The 25,079-nt window shown below is 35.2% G+C and overlaps 1 protein-coding gene across 6 annotated transcripts; it reads left to right on the top strand.

Moving 5' to 3' along the window:
- The first annotated feature begins 223 nt into the window (after positions 1 to 223).
- On the top strand, positions 224 to 24,076 carry LOC113392617 (E3 ubiquitin-protein ligase UBR5). Of its 6 annotated transcripts, none has more exons than XM_026629124.2 (49): positions 224 to 502; positions 2,504 to 2,853; positions 3,922 to 4,079; positions 4,155 to 4,360; positions 4,687 to 4,862; positions 4,944 to 5,134; positions 5,741 to 5,885; positions 5,973 to 6,108; positions 6,193 to 6,353; positions 6,468 to 6,610; positions 6,702 to 6,864; positions 7,416 to 7,798; positions 7,954 to 8,127; positions 8,211 to 8,399; positions 9,311 to 9,422; positions 9,507 to 9,614; positions 9,703 to 9,850; positions 10,054 to 10,197; positions 10,297 to 10,522; positions 11,628 to 11,866; positions 12,010 to 12,200; positions 12,403 to 12,554; positions 12,645 to 12,811; positions 12,900 to 13,145; positions 13,235 to 13,465; positions 13,848 to 14,026; positions 14,370 to 14,571; positions 14,799 to 14,977; positions 15,063 to 15,258; positions 15,378 to 15,532; positions 15,676 to 15,878; positions 15,966 to 16,131; positions 17,154 to 17,303; positions 17,508 to 17,626; positions 17,883 to 17,998; positions 18,142 to 18,278; positions 18,357 to 18,439; positions 18,668 to 18,795; positions 18,875 to 19,097; positions 19,215 to 19,403; positions 19,564 to 19,697; positions 19,938 to 20,067; positions 20,796 to 20,903; positions 21,201 to 21,363; positions 21,643 to 21,850; positions 22,059 to 22,265; positions 22,432 to 22,579; positions 22,652 to 22,882; positions 22,960 to 24,076. In XM_026629124.2, exons 1-49 carry the CDS (start codon positions 441 to 443, stop codon positions 23,170 to 23,172), a joined length of 8,568 nt encoding a protein of 2,855 aa, XP_026484909.2. In that variant the 5' UTR covers positions 224 to 440; the 3' UTR covers positions 23,173 to 24,076. The 6 variants fall into 6 exon arrangements, with proteins under 6 accessions (XP_026484909.2, XP_026484908.2, XP_026484904.2 ...); XM_026629123.2 differs by having other exon boundaries at positions 4,155 to 4,378; positions 14,376 to 14,571; positions 15,063 to 15,246; XM_026629119.2 differs by having other exon boundaries at positions 4,155 to 4,378; positions 14,376 to 14,571.
- The last annotated feature ends 1,003 nt before the right edge of the window (positions 24,077 to 25,079 follow it).

Here is a 25,079-nt window from a genome sequence, read left to right as displayed (position 1 = left end):
ATAACAAATAGAAGAATAATTGTAGTAGGCAATACAAATATTTTTTTGGTCACTTGAAATATATATTTTTATGTAATGAAATATTTTTCCAAAGAATCACTGTTTTAAACAAAATTTTGTTCCAAAAACAGATTTCTCTAAAAATAAGGATATTGAACTTTTGAGGTTGTTTTAATCGGAACATTACGGAACGCTTTTCAATTTTCATGTCTACCAACATTTCAGACGTAGAAGCCATGTTGATATTTTCTTTCTTTTTTCGTCATGTACCGACTCACATGTATTTGAGAACGAAAAACGCTATTGAGATTTGAGAGGACCACAAGAAATATGGTGGTTAGAAAACGATTATAGATAGGAGTGTTCTTTTGTTCTTCAGCTTTTTAGTGGATGCAAATGTGGAAGTGATCTCTGTATAAAATTGACAAGATCTCTTTGAAATGTCTTCAATGCATTTCGTAGTTCATCCATTGCCTGGAACAGAGGATCAATTGATAGATAGGTGAGTCTATTATTTAACTTTTTACTTGACTCCATTACCGTGACTACAATTCGAGATCGGACATTTAATAATGATGGTAAATGTAACATCAGAATGGATTTTTGTTCGTCGTGATGCTTGCGATACCAACGATCATTTTATATGGCATTTTCGTTTTTGATTATCAAGTTTATTTTTTTATATATAAGTATGGCTGGTCTAGTTAAATTTACATATTTCAAATATATAAATGAGTATTGATAAAATCGTAATCCGCAGTTGTCCTACTCCGAGTTGTGTACACGATGTTAATCGCGATTAATTTGCGAACCCCATTTACTTATTATACTATTTCTTTTTCGAGCATTATCTTTTCATGTTTATGTGCTATTAAAATGTCCTTTATATTTTTTGTCCAACACAATATAAGTACATTACAAATAATACACTTAACTATTTTTATTTATTATGGTGATTATTTTTTACGAAATATGTATATTTTTTCTCTAATGTATACACTTTATTTTGTTATGAAAATAATGAAATATTATATTTAAATGTATATATCATTTAAATTACAATTAAATTAAATTAATAGTTATTATAAACATATTAATAATACATAATATTAGAAAATTTAATGTTACATTTCCACAGGAAATATTTACATAAAATAGCATAGAAAATTATCATAAAAACTAGTTTGTAATTTTATATCATTAAAAAAGAGATTATTGGCTGTAGATATATCTGCTGATATATATGGAATACAAAATTCTGATTTTAAAAATAATTTATTTCTGTAATCTGTCTTAGCACTCAAGTCTAAAGTTTTCAGCATTATACTGCAGCAGTATATAATTTTAACAGTTTATATAAATATTTACAGTTATATTTACAGTTAATAGGTGCTCTTCCTTCTCCCATCTTAAAAATAATGTGTGCTTTGAAATATCATCTATCATTATTAAGACCTAACAAGATAAAACCTATTACTTTATGTTGCATAGCACTGATCGAAATCTCATGAAACCTATATGACAATGTGTATTACCACTGTTGTCACAAAATGTAGCGTCATAAGTTATTGGAAATTTATTTATTAGTTAATGGCATTTTTGTGTAAATAAATCACATTTTTAATTATGAACTAGGTAAGATAACATGTAACAATATTATTTTTCGTATATTAATATTGCAAAGTCAATAGATTCTTTCTGGGGTATGTTACTTCCCTCATAGCATTGTTAAAATACTGGTAGTTTTACATTTTATTTAATACTGTAATATGAAAATTCAAAAGTGTTGATATTTTGATTTTTATCTTGTCACACTTGTCTTATAAAAATGTGTTAATTCAGTTCACTTATTTTATAATATTTTTTCTGATACTACAATATTTTCTTAACATTTATAAACCATTTTTGGTTATATAATTTGATGTTTGAATACAACTATAGTAAATTTAAGTAGAATTAAATTATAAACTATAATAATAACTAAATTATAAATAATGTTATTTTAGCCTTACATTAAGATTAATATCATATAATTATACCTGTAGTCACTATTAAAGACAGTAATGAAAACTAGTAAAAACAATCTTCAATCATGATAATTGTTAATTTTGGAAATCTTTAATTGCATAAATAATGTAGTTTAAGGTTACAAGACTGATGTAAACTGTTTATTTTATTTGAATAAAGCCAAAATAATGTATCAATTAAAAAAAAGGTTGTCTTTAGTTTTTCTCCATAAAATAATGATAACATTGATTATATATATAATTTCTTAAACAATGATTTTGGTATTTAAACGATAAATTATAACATAAATTTTATTGTAGCGAATGTTTGAACTGTGCCCTGATTTTCATGTACATATAATATACCTACATAGACATTTACCATGATAAAAATCATTTTACTGTTATGTATAAATACAAAGATTATGTCACATATAACAATGTACTCAATAAAAAATATGCATTTAAATATAATTAATTAAAAAATATTTTTACAGACTTAGGGAAGTAGCAGAGCGATGGAATAGATATGGAACTGGAGCAGCACCATCTGCTTTAACGTCTCTAAGAGGTGTTCGAGCAGTTGCTGCTGGACCAGCCCATATAGCTTGCTTGCTTGAAGATGGCAGCATATGTAGAGCGGCATTCTCCATTATTCCTGACCGATTAGACTTGAGTAAAGCTGATGCAAGTAAAAATGGTGGGAATGGTGGTGGAGGTAATGGCGGCGGTGGTACTAGTGGAGGAAAACAAGGAGGGAGTGGGAGTGGGTGTGGATCTAGACAACAACCTCGGACAAGAGCAAGAATTATGCGAAATTCAATTCGTGCTGCACCTAGTTCACAAGGTACTATTATATATTCTTATATATAAATACTAAAATTATTATATATAAATACAGTAAAGATAAATAAAAATAGGTGTGGCAATTCAATTGGAACATTGATATGAAATAGGTACGAGTATTCCAATGCAGTGTAACCTATAGGGGTTTTATCTTCTTAATACTGTTATAATTTTATATGCTACTAGCTATGTACCCATATCCTATGGGAAATTCTATAGGAAACATTCTAACAATAAAATTGTCTTTGATATATTAACTATAAGAGCCACAAAAAACCTCATTTTCAGTCAAAATTGGACAGACAGCCTGTTATTGATTTACAGAACTGTGCAACAAAACTGTTAAACCAAAATAAAGCTCCAATATTATTCCACTATTTCACAAAGTTTAATAGTTTTCATTATAGATTATCTCTTACACATAAGTAGAATTCTAAGCAGATTTCCATATTTTAAACATTGATAAAAACCATTACAATCTTACACCCCCAATTTCACTCCCTTAAGTGATGAAGTTTCAAAATGGTGTTAGAATAGGCTTTTTCTTATAAACAGAAATCTAAATACTAAACTAAAAAACTAAAAATTGCATTTTAAAAAAGCATAAGCCTCAACACTGATTACCATATTTCTAACACCAGAATTACCTATGTTTCATAAGGAATTTTTGTAGAACCTTTCATCCTGTTCGACCCACTGGTTTCGTCTGTTGCACATATTGTAAAAACAAAATATCTGTGCTTTGAGTTTGTAACTGAAAGCTTGTCAGCATTATTATGTATTGATTTAATAACATAACATTGTTCGTATTTTTAATTTTTAAATTATTTTCACTACTGCTGATACATAAACTATTGTAACAGTCTAAACATGTCCCACTGTTGGTCTAAGGCCTCTCCATTTGAGCAGAAGTTTACAACAATGTGTTATTAGTGTGATATTATGCTTAGTCTCTTATCAATAATGTAATGTTAATACATTTATAGTGACTTCAAAACCTTATTTTGAACCAATTGACTTAGAATTAGAACCTTTATTATGACTAAATTTATTTTGAATGATTTATCAGGGTCTACAAGCAGGGCTACTGGTGTGATAATCGGTGCATCGGGCTCTAGTCGAGTAGTTTCTGCTGTACAAGCACCTTTCGTGCCAGAGGACTTAGTAACCCAAGCCCAGGTGGTTCTTCAAGGAAAAAGCAGAAGCCTTATAATAAGAGAGTTGCAGGCAAGTTAATAATAAAAGTGCATCATTATAATGTAACTTAGAGACATTGTGCCTAATAGATGCTATTTCTTACAGCGTACGAATCTCGACGTAAATCAAGCCGTAAACAATTTACTATCCCGCGATGACGAGGAGGGCGAGGAACCGGAAGGTGGCGAGGGAGGCGATGGTTATGTTCCCGAAGACCTCATTTCACTTCTCGATGGAGGTTTCCACGCTACACAACAAGACCAGTCAGTGATTATAGATGCAGACGCCATGTTTTCGGAGGACATCTTCGGGTACGCGGCTGTCAGAAGGTATCCTGTCAAGCTATGCTCCTCGGCCTCATCTCTCCTCCCACTATAGTTAAATGTAGACCTCGACCCAATCTAGCACGCAAAACGCTTACGCAGTTTCTGTTTTTGTTCTGTGATTGGGTGTTTTTAGTTTTTTTTTATTAAATGGTGTATCATAAACAACTACATCATTACTTGTCAAATGTTACTGATATTTATTGTTAGTTCTTAAATAATAATATTTAATAATGTCGTGTAAAGATGTAGTATGGTTTGAAACACCATGCATATTTGTGTACGAGTGTGGTTAGTAACAATAGTCTAAACAGTCGCAGTGGAGGCGGAGGCGGTAGTGGCGGTGTACGTGCAGGTGCCAGTCGCGAGAGTAGCAGCTCTACTCAAGACCGACCCTCGGAATTCAGTCGGTGGCGAGAAAGACAATACTTCGGTCCTCGACGATGGCTCGAATCTGCTCTTCGAGATACATCCTGGGACAAGGAAGGAGGTTAATTACAGTTTCTATTTAAAAAAAAAAACAATTCTGCCATCTATTTCCTCTTTTCATATGTTTTTTTTTTCATTCTAGTTGAAAACAAGAAGAAAGACTCTGCCATGGCAGCCTCGCCTCTGTGGGTATCTGAAGAACTCGAATATTGGGACAGTAACATCCGCTTTACTCACATTGCTGCAACGTATAGCGAATTGATCGCTATCTCTACACAAGGACAATTGCACCAATGGCGCTGGTCTGATGCGCATCCGTATCAACGTAATGATGTACGTATAATAATATTTTGTGTAAGTTTGAATGTACATATTGGCGCAATATACTGTAAGTAAAGAAATAAACCCAATTACTTATAAAATTCTCTCTAACATGACAACTTAAACTCTTTTGGTTGCAATTTCTCCCAATTTTTTTTGTAGAATTTTATACAGGAGCACTTATTAAATTATCGAAAATATTTATTCAGATTATTATCGGTAAGAAAGCCGACACATTTCAATTATATTAATATGCTTTTGCAATAGCGAAATTCTTAATTTACGCAAACTAATTTTACGAATAAATATTATCATAAAATTAAAATTAATGTGTATTTATTTATTTACTTCACATAGAATACCTCTGATTAAACAATTTAAAACTGATTTGTGCAACATGCAATCTACATGCCACGCGAAATCAATATTCTCGCCCCCGTTTACTTGGCTTTCGTTTTCAAAAATGGACTATGCTGTCTTCAATTTTTGTAATATTATTTTGCTTTAGGAACTAATGTAAGTGAAAAAAAAATGTGTAAATATATTCTTATTTGTGTAAATTTATTATTTTTTTAGCCATAATGTTTATTGTAATTATCTTTTATTTGATTTGTCCAGGCATCCGGTTGCATTTTTCACCCGCGAGGCAACTGGCTTGGATTGACACCTGGAGAAAGAATCTTAAGTATGAGCGCAGCCGGAATACGTGTGTCCGTGCTCACCGACGCGGGGCGCATTGCGACTTTCTTGGACGAGTCTATAGGTATTATAATAAATAGACAATTTTATATGACTTTATTATTCATAAATGTAAACCAACCCCTGTACATTTAACACCTTTTTTATTTAGCTCATGCTCCTGGTGCTGCGAGGTTAGAGCATCCTCTTCAGACATTTTCAGAGTTTGGCTCTGATAAGGCTGTGTCTCTGCATGTTTGCTCACTGTATACTGTTGCGAGACTGGAATCTGGTACACTTTATTGGTGGTATGTAAACATTTCAAGTTTTTTTTTAATTGAAATAATGTATTGAATCATAATTACAATTTTCGTGATTACGGCTGTGTTTAGGGGCGTATTACCGCTGGGTCAACGCGCCCGTCTCTGGGAAAAGCACCGTGCGCGCTCTCGTAAGCAACAGCGCGGTCACTCGTCGAACACGCCTCAGGATCTGCAAGCCGGACAAAGTGTCACTATGAAGAATGCTCCGATGTATCAACCGGGAGCTATAGGTGATTTTATTTTATTTGCATCATCATATATAAATGTTCGATTAACTCAATAGTTTTTTTTTTCATATTTCACAAGACGGTTATATATTATTAAAATAATATGTTGATTCTTAGGTTTCAACATGTCGACGGGTGTACCGAAGGTGGGAATATTACAGAATGCTGCATGGAATCTATCTGATACATGTCGTTTCAAACTATTGCCACCACCCCAGCCTGATCGTTCTATCTCAGACAAGGACAAGAGAGATTTACAGGTAAACCTAACAATACTGCTTTTAATTTAAAAAAAAGTCATTTTTACGTCAACGGTAAATATATTTATAAATATAATATAATTTCCCGCAGAACCAATCGCCGCTAACAGTATCATCAGTGAAGGCATCTTCTTCAAGCAGTAGCAATAAAGATAGTGGCAAAGACAGTAACAAAGATATGGCAGACCGGTTAGATATGCCACCGCCACCTAGTCCTGCATCGTCGACCTGCAGTGATACAAGCACATCGCATAGTAAGTTTAATCTGGTTTTTTAAATTATATAATTTAAGAAAATTTTAAAAATATTGTTTACACATCCACTACTGCAAATTGGTGCATGTGCATAATGCTGAAAGGCTAATAGAGGTATCTATATCACCAAATCAACTAGCTATGTGAAAATTTCGTGTTGCATTAACTATCCTAATCGTCTAGATGTTATCTTAATCTAATTATAAATATAACCAGTGGTTAGAACGCGGGAATCTCAATCAATGAGTGTAGGTTGAAAACCCAGACACGCTACACTAAATTTGCATGTGCTAAAATTGTGATTGTAATTAATCTCGACGAAGAAAGAAAACTGAGGAAATCCTACCACATGTGTAATGTGTATCCACTAATTCATATTGGATTCAGGTCCAAATTATCTCCTCATAAGGAGAGGAGGTCTAGACTTTACTTTATTCATGAATTAGTGATTATGATAAAAATCACACTCAGATCTATCAATCTTGTTATTTTATTGAGAAATTTGAAGAATAATATTGTCGGTTTCAAAATATTAACATGATTAATTTTAGAACGAGCTAAACGTGTTACTGTCCGTGGTGAAGAAGGTTCGTCCAATGATGGGTCCAAACGCGATGAAGAAGAATGGCCTCTGAAAGAAGTCGTGTTCCTGGAAGATGTCAAAAGTGTACCTTTGGGACGTGTTTTGAAAGTTGATGGTGCTTATGCTGCTGTTCGCTTTCCATCTGTTGGAAAAGATGGCAAAGAGATTGTGCCAACTACACCCGAAGACTGGACCGCATTGTTACAAGATTGCCGTTTAGTCCGCAAAGACGACTTGGTAGCAGTGAAATGGGGTGCTGGAGGGTCAGCTGGACCACGTGGTCCTGATTGCTTACAACGATCCCCGAGAAAGATTGCGTTACCTCCAGATCTCAATGTTATCACAATTGCTGTAAGTTGATCTACAAGGGTAATGAGCATTATTTATTACTGTTGATAAGACTTTGTTAGTATCAAAAAATTAAAGAGATATTGTATATTCTGAAACAGAAATATCTAATTATATGCTTAGATACACATACCTGTAGAACACATTATATATTCTAGGTTGATAATCGTGGCGTACATGCTGTTGTCCGCCGCCCAGGCGGCGCTTTAGCGTATGCAGTATATGCAGTGGGAACAACGAGGGCACTCACCGACAGTACATTCCCGACAGACCATAGCGCACTGCTTGGATACTCTAATGGTCAAGCTATACAACTTACTACTGCTGCAGAGGTTAATATGTTTTACTCGTACGAAAAAAAAAACTGTCTTTATTAACAGTGAAATAGTTGTACAAATTTTAATTTTACCGTCAGGGAAGTGAACCAGTAGTGATGATGTTAGACGGAAACGGCGCACTCTACCCAGTGGCACGAGATTGCGTAGGTGCAGTGCGAGAACCGCCACCCTTGAACTTGCCACCCGCGCGGGCGCTGGCTGCGCACGCATTGCCGTTACAACCGCACCATCCACATCATCCGCACCATCCCGCGCTGAAGTCGCAGGTATAGTATTAAAACTACAATTAAAGTCTCTTAACTATTCAAATATGAATTCTATAGATAACTTGCATAAATTAAAATTAAAAAATAACTGCACTCAAAAAGTGAAAATGAATGAAATATAGTTAGATAGGTAATTTAAGAAGTTGCGACATTGCATTAGCAGGGTTCGAAGTTAATTTAATTATTGTTAATAAACCAAATACTCTATAACATGCCTCTTTTAATTACTAACAGTATCTAAAACGGGATATTTACCATGTTTTTTTAAAAAACATGGTAAATATCCCGTTTTAGATACTGTTAGTAATAAAAATAACCATGTTAATTTTAAATCTTATGCCTCTTTTAAATTCGGAAGTAAATGAAGCTAGTTAGGATGAGGTTTATAGTGCTACTTCTATCTTTAGGTAGTTTGTAGCGTGAAGTTATATAGCTTATATTATCCCTGAAATAAATGCGACTTATCTAAATACAAAAAAGTAACATTTAAATCGGTCTTGTAGTTCCTGAGATTAATGTGCAACTATGCAACGGTTTCGACCTCGTTAAACATTATTTCTCGGACTCTGTGTCTGTGATAATATAGTCATAATATAATATATCATTAATAATTATATTTATACGAGTCTATCAGGAGGCGTTTTTTTAGAAGATGTAGTGCGTTTCGAAGGTTTCACTATATAATATTATATCAGTGCTTCTCAGTTTTACCCCTATACTATTGACACACGCAATCTCATGTTCTTATTAGATATATATTGCTACTTTTCTCAATCGGACTTATAGATCTTGAAATTAGCTCAACCAAGCAAACTTTTCAGCTTTATAATTTGTTATAATAAACTGATAATATCACTTATGCCTAATTTATCTGCAAAATTAAATTAATATTTAATAATTTAATCATATAGGTGGCGCTTATTATCATGGTACCTGAACCTCAACTCATGATGCCTCGCGTTTTACGCTGCGATTTAGATGGTGTCCGTCAACTATTACACCAGTTGGAATCTGACTCAAACAGTAAGTTGAGTATTTTTAAATGTTTTACTTGTATTTTTATAATTTATGTCATATGTTAATATACATTTTATCATTTACTTACAGAGCAACAAGTTCTTTCAATATTACAAGAGCGTTGCGACGGAAATAGAAACATTCTACATGCTTGCGTGCACATGTGTGCACCAACATCCAATAAAGAACCTGATATTGGTAAGCAAAGTAATATAGCTTATGGTTTGATTTTTACATTGTAATTAATTTGTGAAAATAATACAGAAGCATAATTTTTTATATTAAGTTGAAAACGCATCAATGCCTAACATACCGAGTGGCACAAGTAGCAGTGGCGCAAGTGCCGAAGAAGCCGTGCCAGCCCTTACGTGGCCACCGGAGACATTTGAAGCTTCTGGTGATGAAGATAGTTTAATGGGATTGACTAATAATGGGTGAGCAATAAAAACTAACAACAGACCGAATAAGGCAAATGTCGAAAAAGTAAATAGATTTATAATATGCAATCAAAAAAAGTAAATTTCAATTACCATAGGTAACTTGTTTTGTTAATATTTTTAGAACACAGATCTTAAACTGTAAATAATTATGTACTAAAGGGCTTATATATTGATAATGATTAATGACTGGGTTATAGAAAAATGACAAGTGGCAGCAACAATGGTGGTAGTGCAGTAAGTGCAGACCCAGCAGAACGCCGAGGAAATGCGTTAGCTGCTCTGCGTGCCTTGTGCGAGAGCTCAGCACTACAGCCATTTTTAATGCAACTGCTTACTGCTAAGTAAGAATCACCTCTAATTTTTCTGAAATTCACTACTAGTCAATTTCGTTCATTTTGGCATATTTTTTTAAAATACTAATCTAACGTGAATTAATTTAGGGATGGCATGGGACAAACACCTCTAATGGCAGCAGTAGCAGAAAGGGCCTATCGTGCCGCGTTAGTACTACTAGACTCCATTCGCGCGTGCCCAGACGCGGACGAAGTACAACGTTCTGCAGCCATCTTCCCGCCCAATGCGCACCCGGATCATTCTCCGTTACTTGTACTTTGCTGTAATGATACCTGCAGTTTCACGTGGACTGGGCAGGATCATATAAATCAAGTATGTCATAGCAATAATTGTTTTTTAATATTTTTGATAAAGTGACTGAGAACCATATTTATTTATAAATATTTTGTTCCTTATTAGACTAGGATAAAATAATAGAGCTGTACACCATCCTTCCAATTAACAGATGTTAATTTAATAATTTGTTACAATGAATTATACAAAGTCATATTAGTCCCCTTTTTTTTCTCGCTGGAAAAAGCAGTATGCGTTTCCCACCATGTGGAATTTGGGGGTATGTGGAACTCGCCGGTGCCCTGGACGTCCCGGTACACCGGAATACCCACTAAAAAACCAGCGGTACCCTCTCCGTCTTATCGGCAGGCGCCACGGGATCGCTTTCGCTTGCTACCGTGACGCCCTGACAGTCGGCCCGCCTATGGGGACCTGCAACACCTAGGGGGGATTCCCGGGGTACTGAGAACCCCCAGTAGTCCTATTAGGCCCCTAGGAAATGTAATTCTCGGTATCCTTTGACCCTTCTAACTTCCTAAAATATATATATCCAAAACGAAATTTTATTCATAACTAGCCGAACGAGCTGTTTAACCCGCGCGAAATTTATAAAACTAACTACAGCACACAAACAGTCACCCCCAATGTACACCCACTAGAGGTGAATTAAAAAAAGAAGCGTATGTCCTTACCTGGGACTCGAACTATCTTTATACAAAATTTCATCTAAATCGGTTCAGCGGTTTACGCGTGAAGATGTAACAGAGAGTCACATTCGCATTTATAACATTAGATAGATTACTATATATTTTTTCTATATTACGAAAGCAAGTGCATCACTACAAGTGAGACATTCAACAATTTCATTAATAATGATTTTCATCATATAATTACTGATTTTACGCCTGCTTCCTCTAAGCAGGCGTAAAACCCTGCATCCTCTAGGGATCCAAAGGCACTCATGTGCACTCCTTAATTAAAAATCTATCCCTGATTTAGAATAACTTGTTATTTGAGTAGACAAGTATGAAGAACTGAAATTTTACAGTAAGCCCGTAGAAAACGATTACAAAGATGCTAGGAAAAATAATATTGCATTTTACATAAATATGCATAGTTTCACAAATCTGCCTTGTAATTGCAGGATATATTTGAATGCAAAACTTGTGGACTCACTGGATCACTCTGCTGTTGCACGGAATGTGCGAAGGTATGCCACAAAGGTCACGATTGCAAATTGAAACGTACGTCACCAACAGCATATTGTGACTGCTGGGAAAAATGTCGTTGTAAAGCATTGGTTGGTGGAAACTGGGCTGCACGTTGTGACTTACTTGCGAGACTTGCTAGAGATACACAACTTGCTACGCATTTTAACTCCAGGTATTCAAATTATTATTATTTAAGTATTATTTTATTTTATTATTGTAAATTTAAATTATAAAATTAAAACCTTTCATTAGGAGTATCCTCCTACTGAAAGTGTTACAGTTTTTCATTTTTATATTAATCATATTATTTTTCAGGGGCGAGTCGATCTTACTCTTTCTAGTCCAAACAGTCGGTCGTCAAGCGGTAGAACAACGTCAGTTCCGTGCAGGTGGCGGAAGAGGTCGTGGGCCGCGCAAGCAGCCCGGATCAGATGCCGAGGTTGATGTGCCTGATCATGACTTGGAGCCACCGCGTTTTGCACGACGAGCGCTTGTGCATCTCTTAGGTAAAGAAATTTAAATGTAAATTCAACATAAATCCACAGGTACATAAATAATAGTGATAGTTCAAAGTTTATGTAGAGTATATTTGTATTCTTATAATGGTCTAATGAGCAAAACGTCCTACGTGCGAGTCCTACATCGTCCAGTACCATCTTGAACAAATCGAATATTATTAATTGAATTAATTTTATATTATTTATGTAGGTGACTGGCCAGCAGTAGAAGCCGCAATTATGTGTGGATCAAATGGATACAATGAAGGAGCGAGTGGATCAAGTAGCCCGGCTCCTAATCAATCAGGAACAACATTGTTAGACAAATTCACTCATGCTCTTATTGTCAAATGTACTAACGAGGTAAATAGAGAAAGAATTGGTAATTCTCTGTCCTTTTTATATAGAAAAAAGTATAACAATAATATTATTAATTCGTAAAATTTATTTTAGATGCTAGACACACTATTGCACACATTGATCCGAGAGCAACAAAATGACACAGTACCAGGACGAGCAGAGCGATCCAGAGAAGTCACACGACGATTCGTTCGGTCGGTTGCCAGGATATTTGTAATATTTAGCGTCGAGATGGCTCCCGGTGCCGCTAAGAAAAAAGGGTAAGATGGTTACGATTTATAATTATTGTAACTAATATCAATTGATAATTCTAAAATAAATTATTTATATTTATTTTTTTATTTAAAGGCCTCTATCGATTACATCATCGTTAGTTCGTTGTCGTCGAGTATTTGCAGCCTTAGTAGCCCTCGCAGTAGAAGAATTGGTGGAAGCAGCGGATGCATTACTTGCTCCAGTGCGTCTGGGTGTTGTTCGGCCTACTGCACCTTTTCCACTTGCAACTACTTATGTAGACTTAGTTAACGGCAGTGAAGACTTATTTGGTGTGGAGCCCTTATCTACCGGACATTCAAGACTTCCTCATTCACGCAGGTTGGTTATATTTGACGCTTTGAAATGAAAGAAACATTATCGTAGCTAATAATTATAGTTAGGAATATATAAACTCGTTGTTTTATTAGGGAATCAAATGTAACCGGAGGGCGTGGTGCTGCTACTGCTGGTACGTCAATGGGGAGTTCTACTTTAGTGCCCGATCGGTCGTCTACACCTGTAGCTACAGAGTATCCTGATGATGTTACCGGCGAAGCACTAGGTGCCGACGATGATGCTTCGGAAACTGACGAACCCAATATACCTGCTCCAGTTGCGCCGGCTGAATCGCAGCATCACGATGACCCAATGGGTGATAGGTGAGTGGTGATATTCTATCATGAAATGTTTACTGCAATTTTTGACATTCAGAAGAAATAAGTGATATGTTCCATTGCAGGTTGAAATAAATTTAAAACTTTAAGTACTCTCCTGCCACACTTAAAAACACTTTATTGCAAATTTAACTATTTTAAAGAACTATAATTTCTGTTACTCTTAACTCTCCACAATAATCTCTAATATTTTTTTCAAAATATGATATTTTAGATATGCTATTCTGCATCCTTTTTTTCTTCCTTTGTATATTTTTGTTACAAATGTTACAGACTTAATATATGATTAGAAAAATTCTTTAAAGATAAATGATGTGATGAATAAAGAAAATAATTTATAAAAATAAAGTTTTTTCTATTTTTACAGAGGTCAAGAGCAACATGTAGTTGTGGAAAATGGAACTGAACGCGTCGAAGGCGGTGAAAGCGAAAGTGAATTAGACTTACTGGCTGAAGTTGAGACAGAGAGTGACTCTGACGACCAAGATAACGCTGAATCTGCTCAACGCAGTGTGCAGACTGGGGCTACACAAGGATCAGATGCTGGTAAGAAAGAGAAGAAAGGAATTATAATTGTTTATTTGTAATTTATACATATCACATATCTTTATGATAATCAAAACAATATTATTTCATTTTATTTCCAAAGTTTGCAATAAAAATTTAGCCTACATTTAAAACGCCATTTGACAAATCCATAATGAATATCATAAATTTTTCAAAATCTCACCCAATTAAACGCCAAAGTCGGTTATTTTGGTTAACTCCTCTTGTGGTTGTAATATTAGATAGATGCTATAATGATAGATAGATGCAATATAAAAACAAGTGAATGTCAAGGCTTCGGCCTGACCTATTACTGTTGAAATTATCTGGTGCACCGTGACAGGCATAGCGTCGATGCTGTTGTATCCAGAGGATGAAAGCGGAGACTCGACACAGCCCGAAGATGAAGATTCGGAAGCTGGCGAAACTGATGAACAGGACGCCGAAGCTGAGCTCCCACTACACGACGGAGAGCCCCTTGAACGACGATCTGCACCGCCTTCTAGGCCTAATTTAGCGCCTCATTCCATGCAGTGGGCTATACGGTGAATTTAACAAATACTTGTTTTTTCAATATAATGCTATTTACAGTTAAAAATTCTTATAATTTGAGTAACACGCTGACGTATTCACTTTTACTTTATATTTATTTAAATACGGCTGGGATTATTTAGTTAAGAATTAGTCAGATCTAGCACTATTTTAATAAAGTTTATATTATATCGATTTCTTGAAATATACCTTTCATTGACAACATTAATTCCCTGTATAGTTCCCGCGAGACATCACGCGGTACAACAAGCGGTACAGGCGGAGTGAGGCTGACGGGCAGCTCGTCGCTTGTTTTCATTGACCCGTCCTCGCTACGGCGATCTACAGCCGCGGCGGCCGCCGGCGCACAAGATCCTCACTCCACGTCCACTACTGCATCTTTTCTTGCTAGAGCTTTTGGTAAGTTTAGTTATAAATCAACATTGTATGTTTTATATTGATTATTAATAAAAAATATATTTTTATATTTCTTTACCTTTTTTAGGAATCGTTATACGACAAATAGCAGATCTACTCTGGGAATATGAGCGAATTACTTTGCCTCTACCGCGTATGTTGCCTTTGGCTTATCGTGAGGCGTTGCGCTTACAATGCTATCTCGAGAGACAGCTTAAACAGACCTGGGATTGGCTAGTTACTGTCATGGACGCAACTGAGGCACAACTTAGGTATAAATTTCTGTATGTTTCTATTTAACACTTTACAAATTATTTTAGTAACCATAGTCGACATTTAAAATGAATTTTTATTTAGCAAGATTTTTGCTTGACTTATTAAATTGAAAAAATATTTGTTTAAGATTTGGTGCATCACTTACCTCTAACAATGCCAGTTCTTCTACTGGAGAAAGCCGTTCATCTGCACCGGCCACTAGACGGACCACGTCATTTACATCACCAGCGACAAGGATCATTGGCTTCTCTGAAGCTCCCAGAGCTAGAGATCGGGAACAAGGTAAAATATTTGTTTTTAGTATTATTTGTATTTATATTACTTGCATTATGTTTCATGAATTGCTGAAATTATATTGTATTGTAAGTACATTTATTAAAAAAAATAAAATAATTAACCTAATATCTCGAAATATTTTTTTCAAGGAGTAGAAGCAGGAAGTGCTCGCAGAGAATTTCTAGCTTACTGTCTATCATTACTGAGAGCGCATAGTGCGGAACACGCGGAACAGTTACCAGTCCTCGACGTGGCGGCGCTCAAACACGTAGCTTATGTCTTAGACGCTCTAGTTTATTATATGCGGGCAGCGCAACCTCAACCACATCATCATCAGCACCTGTGGGCACCGGTATGTTTATTTATCTTTTATTTTATTAAACAAGTTATAATGTTGTTTATTATACATAAAATAAATGATGACTTAATTCTATGTCAGGATGAAAATGAAAACGAAGAAGGGGAAGAAGAGATGGTAGTCGGTGGTGGCACCGCGGCGGAGTCGGACGGTGAAGCCGAAGGAGCTAGAGGACGAGCTCATGCCTTTTTCCAGCGCTCTGACTCCACTTTATGTCTGGGTTGTCCACCACCTGATCCATTCAATAGTAAGTTCTGTCGATTATAACTGTTACCAGTCAAATTACTTTTACATTATAACTAATGTCCGACCGAATGAATTCTGATGAAGTTGACATTGCCACCTTAGAAATAGAAAACTACTTGAGGATTTACACGGACGATGTTAGTTATACAATAAGTGAAAACTGTCATTCTGAAGAATCACAGACATCTTGTTGATCTAGAATATCGTCTCCCGAAAAAGCGTGAGGGCTTTGGGACGCCCATGATAAATCTACTTGTAATTTAATAGGAACCTCTGGTGTGGGGAACAGTGATTATTTATCCCAAATTAAGATAACCATTCAAGCATACTTGTCAGAACCTAAGTTACAGAGAAGTGCAGCTTATTCTCTCTGGAATTCTAGTCCATTTCTGTCTTTGAGAAAGGTAGCACTGAAAATCTTATCAGCTCCATCGACGAGTGGACGAAAAATTTATTCAGAGAGGAGTAATCTGCGAGGCGAAAATTTTGATAAACTATTGTTTCTTACCGATATATATAAGATTGTTTAACTATGAATATTACTAAGACAAAAAATACAGATTGCTGCTTGAAATTATTAGAATCAAGTCTATGTGTTTTGAAATATTACGATTAGTTTATAATTTAGTAGTTTAGCTATAATTTTTCGTTGAAGTGTCATACAAAATGACGAATTAAGTTTAGGAGTTAATTTGTTTTAAAGATAAATGTGATTTATATCGTTTTATTTATTACTTAAATATTAAGTACCTACCTGTAACTATTGTGATATTAGGTAACAACTTAAATAAGTATTTAAGTTATTATTTCACGCATTTTTAAAACTGTGTAATTTTAAGAATTTTTTTTAAAAAAGACTGATTATTATCATTATGTTTTCTCTATTTTCCATCTAAACATGATTCCTGTAAAAAAGTTTCGGTTTCGGCCGAAACTGAGACCGTTGCCGAAATTCGGTTTCTGTTTCGGTCGTAAAAACCAGTTTATTAAGTTTACATGATGAATGTAACAAATTTTCTGCAGTGACAATGCAAGATGCCCTACCACTTGCCGATCAACCTCAGTTATTGCAACCTAATGCGCGTCGAGAGGAACTATTTGGTATGCCGCGTCAGCCAGTGACAGTGCCGGCATCTGGAGATGGTCCGCCAGGAGCTAACAACCCTCTTGAAGGTACGGAAAGCTAATCAAATATGAACTTTGAAATTGCATTGTATTCAAAACTCAATGAAGTCTCATTAACTGACTAAAGTTGTTATAACTATTGTTATGTTATAATAAATACTCAATCAATTAGAAATTAAAAACTTTACCCTGATTTGTGTAGTTGTTTTGATGTATTTTAAAAATACGGTATTTCTCTATTCTATTTTTTAGTTGTACCACGCCGATTGGGATTGTCAAGTCGTGGAAGTGAGCGTGGATGGTCACCTCCGGCGCGACCGGCTTCTGCTCCACCAACACACAATCATGTTATAACTCGAGATGAACCACAGGTAAAACATTATATACAAGAAATAATATTGCAACATCTAATCTGTAATATGACCTCAATAAAATAAAACTTACTAATCTTATTATTCAACAAATTTATTACAAGAGGAAGGAAATAGAGTGTGCTTCCATTTTTAAGCACACATGCTTGTTGACTACTTAGCTTCTGTGCTGGTGGCTAATCTGTTAGATTGACTGCCGTCGCAAAAAATCAGACAAGTGGACATTACATTATTTAACTCAAATTATAATTTTTAGGACTTATCTTGTGCTAAAGATACTGTGACGAAAATGGACATCGATACAGATGGTGAATATCTATCTGATTCTGATTCAAACGAAGCAAGACAAATACCACGAAAAAAACATCATAGGTAAGATATTTCATAATGCTCGACCTTATTAATGTTAGCTTCTTCTTATATTGTATAAAATACATATTTGCATGAAGAATATTACTTCAGCTATCTCTTGCGAGTATTACAATATAATCTCTGTTTATAATATGGTTGTGCAGGCATCCTCACACTGCTGCAATGAATAGTAATAGTCATCAGGAACCCAATGCGTCAACATCTGAATTCCACACATTAGTTGACACAGCTTGTTCAATAATGGAAGCCCCTCATCAACAGAATGTGTCACCTTTACCGGGTAAGTACTTTATTTAAACTAAATTATTAGGCTGTAAAACCTTTATATATCAAAATTAATTTAAAATATTTTTTCTAGGACCAAGCAATGCAAGCGCGGCAGCGCAGGAGCCCCGCGCATCTTCCTCACGAAGCCCGGGCAAGACCGTTATTGTACGTGCTGTAAGTCACTCCACTTTTTTGGGGGACTTTTTCTTAACAAAAATATACCCAAACTTAAATTGGATTCGTCATGTCTAAGGAATTATTTTTAGGAACAATTAAAATGATACATAATAATTTAAGTCAGTATGTTTGTATCATATTTGTAATCTTCTGGGAAGGTTAGGCTTTTATAAAAAATCTAAAATTAATAAATTGGGTAATAAATGAATTTTTATATATTTTTAGGGTGAATTACTTAGTGCTGCTGACCCTCTAGAATCACAGGAAATATCAGCACATGTCACTGTAGAAACAACAGGTCTACCACCGGCGCCGTTACTACCTCCTCAAGTCCTCAATGCTCCGGCTCAACCGTGAGTATTTTGATTTAAACATTAAATTTATATTTCTATCATAAATTAATGGCATTTTTATATCGTGTTTCTTTAACAGCCGCGCTTGTCCTTCATTGGGTGCCTCCGTATCACATGACTTACTACTGGGTCGGTGGAGGCTATCACTAGACTTATTCGGGCGTGTTTTCACCGAGGATGTAGGCTTAGAGCCGGGATCAGTAGTCGCTGAACTGGGTGGTTTCCCTGTCAAGGAAGTCAAATTTAGAAGAGATATGGAAAAATTACGAAATTCACAACAGAGGGACTTGACTTTACACAAGGTATTCAGTGAATATGTATATAATATAATAAATAATATTTATATTTATTATATATTTTGGTAATGTATAAAATGTGCATAAGATATAGAAAAATAAACTTAAATTATTGTTTATTAGATGGAGCGCGATCGTGCAAAATTGTTACAACAGACTTTCGCCGAATTGAACAGTGCATTTTCGGGACAAAACCGACGTGCTCACAGCGCACAGCCACCGCTTGCTGTTAACCGTGTGAAGGTTACTTTCCGAGATGAGCCCGGTGAAGGCAGTGGAGTGGCGCGCTCCTTCTATACCAGTGTTGCTGAAGTAAGTTGCTCCTTCAGCAATTATTTGGTTTATGATATATTTTGTACAAAAAAAATCTTCGGTCTTCACATCTGTAATTTAGTAACGTCTTACTAAAATTATATAATTATTTAGTTATATTTTACATTAATGCTCATATGTATGTTAATCTTTATTCCAGGCTTTACTTGCGAACGAAAAACTTCCTCCATTAGAATCTACATCAGGTAGCAGCAGTAATAACACCACAACCAATGGCACAACGGGTTCATCAGGCACGGCTGCTAGTGGTGCCAGTAGCAATAGTGGAGCAAGGTTCGTTTTATAGCAAAAAATATAAGTTACACATAAACTTATAACTTATATTATTATTCAAATTCCTTATACACTTATATACTATAATATTGATTAATATTTTAATTAATTTAAATAATATATTGATCTGTATTTAAGTGGTTTGACAGAAAACAACAGACAGACTGACAGAGTTACCTTCGCATTTATAATATTAGTATAGATTAGTTTCTGGAATAAATGAAGTCCTCTTGTTTATAGGAGTGGCGCCGGTCGAGCCCGCGCGAAAGACAACGCTAGACGAGCCCCGGGCAGGCCCGCGCCGCGCCCGCCCGCCGCGCGCGAGCCGCGGAGGGTGCTCAGTGTCGACGCCCGGCCCTACTCGCCGCAGGTAATTGAATCTGCAACCGCACATTAGGTAGTATGACAATGGGCATTTCACACTGCGTAAAAGTTATAAATTAAAATTGATAATGATCAGCTCGATCTGTGGATATGTAAGTGTACGAGTGTTCATTCGTTGTTTTCGGAAATGAGTACTTATCGATCGACAGGAACAAAATTTGTGTAAATATATATTAAAATTGATGATACATTTGACTAGTTTTACAAGGTCAAAGTTGCTTATTAAATATAGATCTATTCAATTAATAAGCCGCGTCTCTCTCTGTATTATATGCATTCATTAGTATCGAGCGACGCTTGTGCTTGTATAAGATGTCTTAGTGAGACGATTGACATAATACAAATTAGATTATATGATTACCTTTGTTTTGAGGTTATAAGTGTAGTTTAACGTGGAAAGGTGTGCCTCCATGTGTGAATAGATCTGTACCGTATTTCGTTCTTTAATTTGATTTTAGTAGAGATATTGAGTGATATTGTAATATAATTACAATACAAAATTCCATTTTAATTAATATTAAAATACGACTTAAAACACATAGCAAATCAAACTCAATCTCTATTTATTCAGCTTTAGTCATAATATATTTATATGTTTAAAAATACCTTATATTTATCATTTATAATTTCATTGCTCGCTGCCATACTTTTTTTTTATTTTCTATTAAGTATGTAAACATGATTAATGTTAAAATTACATTTGAAAAATATTAGGCTGCGCCTGGAACTGAAGGTGCTGGTTACAGTGGAGACAGACCTGGAGGACACAATGAACATCTTACACTACATCAAGCTCAACTTGGAGAAAGGCTATATCCTAAAGTAAGAAATGATTCCTTAAATCTCACAATAATATATTCATAAATTTTACAAATTAAAACACTCATTAGTATCCAATAGTGCCTTTTTTAGCAGATAACGCAAATAACTCACCAGAAGTGTAGTTATATTTCTTCGATTTCTTGCTTCAAAAGACAACCACTATTTGCTGAATAAAATCAAATTCAAAAAGTTTGCAACTATGCCTGATTTTTATTACATAAAGGACAACTTATTGCTTCCGGCCCCCTCTGAAAGGTTGTAGTTGCCGACTAATGAAAAGGTCTTATTAATTAACAGGTGCATTCTCTTCATCCGACATTTGCGGGAAAAATTACGGGTATGTTACTGGAGTTAACGCCTGCGCAGTTACTTGTACTGCTGGCGAGTGAAGATGCACTGCGGCAGAAAGTCCGCGAAGCCATGGATCTCATTGTAATGCATCCTTCGGAAGCGATATTAGGTATTTTGTATAAACTTATTATCAATATGTTTTGCTGTTTCAAGTGCATCTAGTCAATAACATGTTCCTATATTTTTACCACTTGAAAACAATTAAGAAAATTTTACGTTTTTTCTTTGTTGAAATAAACAAAAAATAATATTATAATTAATTTTTACGGGTATAATTAATTACGCATCGTAATTGAACCCACAACATGTCGTTTATTATTCACAGGTTTTAAATACTGTTCATATTTTCGATCCCTGACTTGATATAAAAACTTGTCTTTCTACGTAGATTTGGACGTGTTCTCGCTATCAGAGCGTGGGGCCGGCGGGGGCGGCAGCAGCGCAGGAGGAGCGAGTGCCGCAAACGCGAGTGCGTCTAACGCGGCCGCGGACGACGCCGCTCCTCTGTTTTACTCGCCCGGCAAGCGAGGCTACTACTCGCCGCGGCAGGGACGTGCGACACCTGAACGCATCAATGCCTTCCGAAATGTTGGCAGGTGAATGATCAAAACAAAACTCCTTATTATGTATTAATTGTGCTTAATATACTTAAGAGGTAAGTATATTAAGCACAATTAATACATGCGTGGGATAAGCATTGCATTCTTTTTTTTTAAATAAGCTTTATAGCTATGTTTCTATGTTTAGAAATTGTGTACATTTACCTACGCGTTTGTAACTCATAACGTCATTTATTTTTTTCAGAATAATTGGCCTGTGCCTGTTACAAAACGAGCTGTGCCCGATGTTCCTCAATCGACACGTACTAAAGTATATACTAGGGCGGCCAGTGCGTTTCCACGATCTGGCATTTTTCGATCCCATAGTGTACGAAAGCCTGAGGCAACTTGTCGTGGACGCTGAGACTGGCGACTCTCACTCGCTTTTTGCTACTCTTGATCTCAACTTTAGGTACTGTATTGACATTTAATTTTACTTTAATAAAATTCATCTCAATCATTTCAATTACTGTATGCACATTATAGTTTCAATTAAAAATTAGTTTTATTATTTTACACATATGATAATTACTCATCAATGTGTAAAGCACAGAATTAACGTAATATTTTGTATTTAGTTTGGAAATGTGTGAAGAAGAAGGTGGCGGTTGTGTTGAATTAGTTCCTGGCGGTCGAGAAATCGAAGTTACTGCGCTCAATGTGTATGACTATGTACGAAAATATGCACAACACCGTATGTTACTCTCTCAAGAAAAAGCGCTTGAGGTAAGTTACTAGATCCAATTTAATTGTGCAATATATCTGTGCTTATAATAATGAGGTAATTTAAATTTTCAGGCAATGCGAGTTGGCGTTCTTGATGTTTTGCCTGAATCAGCTTTAGAAGGATTAACAGCTGAAGACTTGAGACTTTTACTAAATGGCGTAGGCGATATTAATGTAACTGCACTCGTATCATACACGAGTTTTAACGACGAAAGCGGTGAACCGCCAGAACGATTAGCCCGCTTCAAACGGTGGTTATGGGCCATTGTGGATAAAATGACACATTTAGAAAGACAAGATTTAGTAAGTGAAATATATGTTTGGGAATTTATAAAATATTGTGACCATAATGAAATACTTATTTTTTATTTTTTGTCTAGGTATATTTCTGGACAGGATCACCGGCACTACCGGCGTCGGAGGAAGGCTTTCAGCCTATGCCTTCGGTCACTATACGGCCAGCTGATGACGCGCATCTACCCACCGCTAACACGTGCATCTCTCGACTTTACATACCCCTATACTCTTCGCGACACGTGCTCAAGCATAAACTGTTACTCGCTATTAAAACTAAGAACTTCGGCTTTGTGTAAATCTTGTTCGCAACGACAACGTATTTCGTTTAGTTATAAGTTCAGTCACTTAAGACTGCCGTTGTATTCTATCTGTGTTAGTTTTACGATACTGTATGTCTGTATTTATAGAGCGCCATAAATAACTTATGTCGAAAAATTAGCACTAGTACGTACATAAATGTATGATTTATATCCTTTTGACGAATATGACTGAAAACTTTGTGATTTGGGGTTATTTGACTGAATAATTATATTCCAAATGCAATAATTGTCCATTTTGAAAATAGCCCTATTTTCAGCACAAGTATATAGTATACAATACCATTTTAAAAGGATACCCTATAAGTAAATAGTTGTAAAATTACAATTGACTTAATTGTTGGCCATTTTTAAATTTCAGTCGTATAATATAACTTACATCAGTTAACCGTACGCGTCTTTTACAACGGCGTATTTAAATTTGATAAGGGGCATAGTCACTGAAGACAAGTATATATTGACGCAAAATAGTAATAAGAAAATCAACACTACTATATAAATATTTCGGCAGTTACTAAAATATCCCGTTCTAAAAGTTTTCCTTTTATTCTCTTACTATTGTTTCCGGTTAATCTATTTGCATTTGATTTTTCTCCTTATTTATTTTGAATGATTTAAGATCTTTCAAGAAAATACTTTAAAATTATTCTCTTTACAAGCTTGTTATATAGAGAAATATATAAGATCATAGATAATGGGTATATTACAAATATGATTTGTTTGGGAATACTGGGCAGAGGCGTTGGATTCCATTAATAGTGGATTTTGTGATAAAGGAGGAAGTATTATGCGCCTCTATCTCTAAATTTAAGATTTCAATTAGATTTCCCTTTGATTAGTTGTATTTAATAAGGTTCATAATAAATACTTCTCAAAACGCTTATACTGTTGTTTGCATTCCAATAAAATCCTTTGCTACTATTATTGCTACTAATTGATGCAGTAAGTCTTAATACGAAATTGCTAACGACAATTTACGAGTGCGAGTAAAATAGTTGTAGAAAAAAGAAATCACTCTACATTGATGGAGCATTCACAATTGTAAGTTATAATTGCATGTTGTCTTCGTTTAAAACATACAATCTCCAAGCTGGCGATGGCGCCATAATGAATAATGGCCCCCGCATCGCAAACTGATATGATACTGAATTGAGCTATCATATGTGCGACTTTTATGAAAGAAAGAAAAAGAGTATTTATTGAAAATTAGGATTCGAGATTAAGATATGGTAAAGCAATACATAAGACTAGAACCTAAATCTAATATATGCAATTCACGAAGAAGTAATCTTTGCAGCTGTATACATAAGCACGTGGCTTTCTAAGGCCTGTTTCTCGCCGGGAGCATTCGACTGTACAATTCAGATTCGAGCATTAAATAAATAAGAGAACTAAGCATGACAGTGCGCAACCTGTAATGATACAATAATTTGTCCGATGTTGCAAAAACAAGTGATACGACTTCTGGCGAATGCTTAAATCGAATGCTACATTTTTTTTATATATTTGACTTTTGAGACAAAACAAGACATTACTTATGTAAAAAAAAATATTAAAAGATTTATTCTCTTGTTAATTTAAAATAGACGTTATTAAATTGGATTAAATTAAAACAAAACCTCAAACAGCTACTAATAGTGGGTAGCACGCGAAACATCGCGTTTATTTACCAGATTTTTACAAATTTCGAAACCTATGACAGGTTTTGTTTTGATTTAAGTTTATTGAAAACTGACGACTTCTGTTCGTACGTTTTACATTTGTTTTTTTTTTATATATATATACAGCCATAGCGCCGGTCTACCCGGCTAGTAACATTTTCCGCTCTCTAAAATTAATTCTAAGTTAAATCTTAAAATTTAGTAAACTGCCATTAAGAAACCTTT

Source organism: Vanessa tameamea, chromosome 5 (assembly GCF_037043105.1).
Source record: "Vanessa tameamea isolate UH-Manoa-2023 chromosome 5, ilVanTame1 primary haplotype, whole genome shotgun sequence".
Lineage (NCBI taxonomy): Eukaryota > Metazoa > Arthropoda > Insecta > Lepidoptera > Nymphalidae > Vanessa > Vanessa tameamea.
Note: the sequence above shows the minus strand (reverse complement) of the source record. Positions and strands in the feature narration are given on the sequence as shown.

Excerpts from the sequence above, each read along its gene's own strand:
- LOC113392617 (XM_026629118.2), top strand. The coding sequence starts at position 441 with ATGTCTTCAATGCATTTCGTAGTTCATCCATTGCCTGGAACAGAGGAT. Across the intron at positions 10,523-11,627 it reads GGCAGGATCATATAAATCAA|GATATATTTGAATGCAAAAC; the intron begins GTATGTCATAGC and ends TTGTAATTGCAG. Across the intron at positions 15,879-15,965 it reads ATCAGCACCTGTGGGCACCG|GATGAAAATGAAAACGAAGA; the intron begins GTATGTTTATTT and ends ATTCTATGTCAG.